The sequence below is a fragment of the Aegilops tauschii genome, chromosome 2 (assembly GCF_002575655.3).
Source record: "Aegilops tauschii subsp. strangulata cultivar AL8/78 chromosome 2, Aet v6.0, whole genome shotgun sequence".
NCBI classification, from domain to species: Eukaryota; Viridiplantae; Streptophyta; class Magnoliopsida; order Poales; family Poaceae; genus Aegilops; species Aegilops tauschii.
Window position 1 is genome coordinate 649,502,838 of NC_053036.3, and position 5,730 is coordinate 649,508,567.

A 5,730-nucleotide genomic window follows, 5' to 3' on the forward strand; every position below is an offset into this window, starting at 1 on the left:
GTAAGTTACACATATGCCTCGCACGTGAGAGTTTAGACACCAAAATACGACCAAATATTGTCATAACATCTTATAATAGGCTAATGTGTATATTTAGAGTCACATTTGCATCAAGTGTAGGATGTAGATTTGATTCCTATCATTCATCTCATTGACAATCAAATTATAGCAATAGAACATCCGATGACTTTGTGATATATGCTACACAAAACTCAAGTTAAATGTATAAAAATAGCTAGGTACTCCATCTAGAAAGACAAATGGACTTTAGGAAGATTTTGCCTTTGCCTAGAACCAGATATAATAATTATAAGGTAAAAAAAGCTATTTTTGAAGGAAAAAAACTTGTGAAGTTAAAGTATGAAAGATTTTAGAACAAATGAGAAGTGTTTGTGTTTCGTGCATATTATGCATCGTCTATAAAACTAAAAAGATTGGCAATTCTTTTAGTATAGAAAATTTAAAGAATTAAAGTATGGAAGAGTCTAGAACAAATAAAAAGTCTCTTTGTTTTGAGGTTTGTGCATATTAAGCATGGTGCTTATGAGCAGGCATGGAATTTTCTAGAAAGTTCTAACGCCCAAAATGCGGTCCTAGCCTCGCGGGCGTAATATAGGGTGGGAGTGAGACGATACTACTAACTCCCAACTCTCCCTTTAGGAGTAGAGATATTAAAATGTACAATAAGAGGATCGATTCATCTCTCGTAAACATTTAAAGGATACAACAATCCGATGCACACGAGTAACTTGGAAATGTTAAATTGAATATGTGGTAATTAATCCTTATTATAATAAAAAACATCACACAACGAAAGAACTGAAGATGGATCCAGCTAATTAAGTTATTTCGTGGATCCAAGCAGCAAACTGGAAGGTGGCTCCATTGTGGATTTGCACTGCAAAGAATACTTCAAGTGAAGACGAAAGTGGGGTGACCGTGTTTGATTAAGTCTGCATTATAAGAGATATTCGAGGAACAAAACTTTGGGCGTATTAGGATGGCCATCCGCAATTTGTAGCAGTTCATCTTTTGTGGTATCGTCTACTTGATGATGGAGCGCGACTTCCTGGAGTTTTGCCATGCGTGTGATTTCGATGAGGGGATTATGAGGAATACCGTGCAGATCTTGGCAGAGGATATGAAGTGACACAAGATTAGGCAGCGGGCGAGCTGCGATTGCTACTTCCAGCCTTTGCTTGCACACGACGCATATCCGCTCAATGGCTTTGAGGTGCTCAGCTTCAGACAGTACGTCGAGGCGCCCAAGGTTATCTTCAATAAGCTTCAGATATTTCAGTCCTCTCACCCTGCTCAGCCCGGCTCGAATAACCTCCCAGGTCAGCCCAGTGGACCAAAGGCACAGCTCCTCGATAGCACTAAGTCCTGCAACAAACGGAGGGAATTGGGGCAGGTTGCCGCGCAGCTTGAGCGAGGCGAGTATGCCTGCAACTTGGCTGATATTATTCACGTACTCTCCCGAGCATTCTTCGAATTCAATGGACAGGGACCGATTAAGATCAGGCTGAGTGACACCAGCACCAATGAATTCCGTAATGGATTTTGAAAGAACTTTGACGTTCCTTTCGCTAGCGTCGGATTCGAACCATATCTTCACCTTCCGCAAGTGCTTCATAAGATTCAACAGTTGTGGAAATCCTAGTCTCTCATTGGTGACAAATCCTGCCAGCGTCTCCAGCCTACTCTTACGTTTCAGGAACTCTTGTAGACCTGATGTTAGTAACCATCCCGGAGTGAAGGTATCTTTTTTGGAAAGCTGGAACCTCCCGAAGAGGTGCTTCAATTTGGGCAGCAGGAGGACTTCTTTGAACACCGTCACAGTTTGGCTTCCACTCAGGTCGAGTGTCTCTAACTGATCCAGGTGCTTGATTGAGCTATTAATCTCAGCAATGCTACCCAAATTGATGCTCAGATATTTGATGAGCACCTGGCCCCAGATATCTCTGAGATGTTCTTCGCTCAGGTGAGCACATTCTTTCAGATCCAACACCCGCAGCACTTGATACCTGGCAAAATCTAAAACGTCTTCATAACTGGCGAGATTCACCTCACCTGCAGGGAATACCGCCAGGGTCCGGAGACGAGACAGATCCTGAGGCAAATTCAGTTGCACGTTTGCAGAAGGATGCACAGATAGCCTGCGGCCGACTTGGGCCTGCAATGATTTCCCCTGCGATGGTTGGGCCGCGCCATCACAGAACAATACGAAATTCTCTGATACCGACTGTTGGGAGATGTACCGGAACGTCTCGTCGGTAGGTTGGCATCTCCTCACCTCCCCATTGTTGCTTCTCTGGATGGAACTGAAGATACTCGAGTTGGTGAGAATTTTCATATTTTTTACTGCGAGCTGTTCTCCTTGTACTAGTCCTTCGGCCAGCCATCTCCTTGCTAGGGGCTTAGTCCTGACTTGATGATTACGAGGGAACAAGCACAAGTATAGCAAGCAGTTGGGGTTATAATCACCGAGATTCTGAAGCTCTGCTGGGACATCAGCAGCCCTTTGCCCTTGTGCAGTCCTGTCATCCTCTTCTGCAAGGAAATTAAACTTCTGTATCCTGTTGGTCGTATCAGTCGATATTTCCTTGAGTATGACAATCTCTTTGGCAAAATCCTTGAGGACCATCTTCTTGGCATCGAAGCGGTCGATGCAGTCTTCGATGTCATATGCCAGCCGCCTCAGTTGTGCAATGAATACTGGACTCAAACAACGGACATGTCTTGATACCTTTGCAAAATAATCAAAAAAATTAGATAATGAAAGAACACCTCCCGGCCTCTGTACGTAAAGATTCACACGGCCAACTATTGCAAAGATCACATGTCCCTAGGTTTGATATAAAGAAAAGGCGAAAGAAAAAAACAACAAACTATAAAAACTTGAATTTTCGAAAGAAAAGAAACTGACATGTTCGCGATTGAGACCATGAAGTTCAATGGCAGCTTCGATCGCCTCCAGATCCTCTTTGATGCACCTAACATCAGCTCTAATTTCCGGGACCTTCTTTAAAATATTTTCCATCACCACGCAGAGCTTTGATATGACGACGGCAGCTACCGCGCTAAATGTGGCTACACCAAACTCCATCGATCTCTCTTCCCTTGGCTCCACAGATCACTCCTCCTCGCCAGATCTGCATGCATGGCAAATTAAGAGGGGTTAGTGTTGCCTGGAGTTAAAAGGAGGGAGCGGAGGGGCAATACCTTAACCGTAGTGGAGGCGTTGGATCCAACTCCATTCAGTATTATTTTTTGTATTTACTCCGATGTATAATTTAAGCTAAGGTAGTGTTACATTAGGATTTCTGAACACAGTACAGACGCCAGCACTCATATATACACACATACACTCACCCCTATGAACGCACACACGCACACCCTAACCATATGAGCATCTCCGAGAGACTGAGCCACCATATCATGCTATATTTTAGAAAGCCACTGAACGCATGTCGGCGAAAATCCTGAAATAAATCCAAGATAAATGCGAGTATTAGGATTTGAACCCTGGTGGACTAGGAATACCACTGTCCACCTAACGATCCAAACCACAAGTTGGTTCACAATGTTACACTAGGAATTGGAACATAAATACAAAGTGTTGTTTTCTTGTAAGACGAGAGAATATATATAACATCTCTTCTTTGGCTGTCAATTCCCTCTTGCAAAACATCTAATTACATGTGGAAAACAAAACCTAGAATTAGAGTCTTATGAGCAAGGACACTATTGCTCATTTACTGACCTCTATAAGAAACATGGACATGAATAAAAAAAGGAACAGTTCGAGTAGTATCTATAATAGTCTTGCTAAGCCTTAGTCGACTGAGACTTTGTTAAATCTCAGTCAATGCTATATCTGTGAGATTGTACATTGAGATTCGTGTAAAATTTTCTTTTTAGTTTTTCTTTTTCTCTTTAGCATGTTATGTCACTTGATTGAGACTTGGTTAAATCCCAGTTGACTAACACAACATTTTTAAATTATCCCCATCTCATAGTTGCACGTAGCAGGCGGACATGCAACTCGGGGAAATATTGCGAAAACAAATGAATTTACCACCCCCATCCACCCATTACTTGAGTGCGTCCAGCAGATGTGCAACCGGGGCTAATTTTTCAAAAAAGAATCCAAAAATGTGCCTATCTGAAAGATCGTGGATGTCGCCTAGAGGGGGGGGGGGGGGGCTGAATAGGCGCTTTAAGTAAAGGGCTCGGGTAAGAGATAACCGAGGCACGCGGAGATGACGATGTATCCCGAAGTTCACACCCTTGCGGATGCTAATCTCCGTTTGGAGCGGTGTGGAGGCACAATGCTCCCCAAGAAGCCACTAGGGCCACCGTAATCTCCTCACGCCCTCGCACAATGCAAGATGCCGTGATTCCACTAAGGGACCCTTGAGGGCGGTCACCGAACCCGTACAAATGGCAACCCTTGGGGGCGGTCACCAAACCCGTACACTTTGGCAACCCTTGGGGGCGGTCACCGGTACCCGTCAAATTGCTCGGGGCGATCTCCACAACCTAATTGGAGACCCCGACGCTTGCCCGGAGATTTACACCACAATGATTGAGCTCCGAACACCACCAACCGTCTAGGGCGCCCAAGCACCCAAGAGGAACAAGCTCAAGGGCACCAAGCACCCAAGAGTAATAAGCTTCTCAACTTGTAACTTCCACGTATCACCGTGGAGAACTCAAACCGATACACCAAATGCAATGGCAAGGGCACACGGAGTGCCCAAGTCCTTCTCTCTCAAATCCCACCGAAGCAACTAATGCTGGGGAGGAAAAAGAGAGGAAGAACAAGAAGGAGAACACCAAGAACTCCAAGATCTAGATCCAATGGGTTCCCCTCACATAGAGGAGAAAGTGATTGGTGGAAATGTGGATCTAGATCTCCTCTCTCTTTTCCCTCAAAAACTAGCAAGAAACCATGGAGGGATTGAGAGTTAGCAAGCTCGAAGAAGGTCAACAATGGGGGAAGAACACGAGCTCAAAGGATAAGGTTCATTGGGGAAGAAGACCCCCTTTTATAGAAGGGGAAAATCCAACCGTTATGTGCTCAGCCCGCACACGAGCGGTACTACCGCTCCACGAGCGGTACTACCACTCTGGCGGAAGAAGCAGGGAAAAGGAGCAACCAAACATGAACCTTGGGGCGGTAGTACCGCTTATAAGCGGTACTACCGCGCACCCCAGCGGTACTACCGCTGGAGGAGCAGAACACGGGGCCAAAAATGCAGTAGCGGTACTACCGCCCGACCGGAGCGGTACTACCGCTTACAGGCGGTATTACCGCCCATCGGGGCGGTACTACCGCTTATAGGCGGAACTGCCGAGCCTTACTGCCGTGCAACTACTGCTAAACCCGACACGAAAAATGCAAGACCCAAAATCGAGGCGGTACCAGCGCGGAACCGTAGCCGTACTACCGCTTATGGCCATAGGCGGTACTACCGCTGAGGACAGCGGTACTACCGCTTGGGGCGATAAGCGGTACTGCCGCTCTGGCCGCGGTACTACCGCAGGGAGAAAACCAGAACTGCCATAACTTCTTCATATGAGCTCCAAATTGAGCAAACTCAAGCTTGTTGGATACAAGACGATGAGAAAACTCAAGGTTATAGTAAGAAGAGGCAGGGGAGGTATGCCAACAAATAGAGGAGTGAAACCTCCAACCGAGAAGAACCGACATAACCTCCATCA

General features: G+C 45.5%; 1 protein-coding gene across 1 annotated transcript; it reads right to left on the reverse strand.

Annotated features, from left to right (window-relative positions):
- Nucleotides 1-763: 763 nt before the first annotated feature.
- On the reverse strand, nucleotides 764-3,109 carry LOC109761882 (disease resistance protein RGA4-like). The gene is made up of 2 exons (XM_020320695.2): nucleotides 2,926-3,109; nucleotides 764-2,718 (listed from the first exon to the last, which is right to left on the reverse strand). Exons 1-2 carry the CDS (start codon nucleotides 3,107-3,109, stop codon nucleotides 959-961), a joined length of 1,944 nt encoding a protein of 647 aa, XP_020176284.1. The 3' UTR covers nucleotides 764-958.
- Between the last annotated feature and the right edge of the window lie 2,621 nt (nucleotides 3,110-5,730).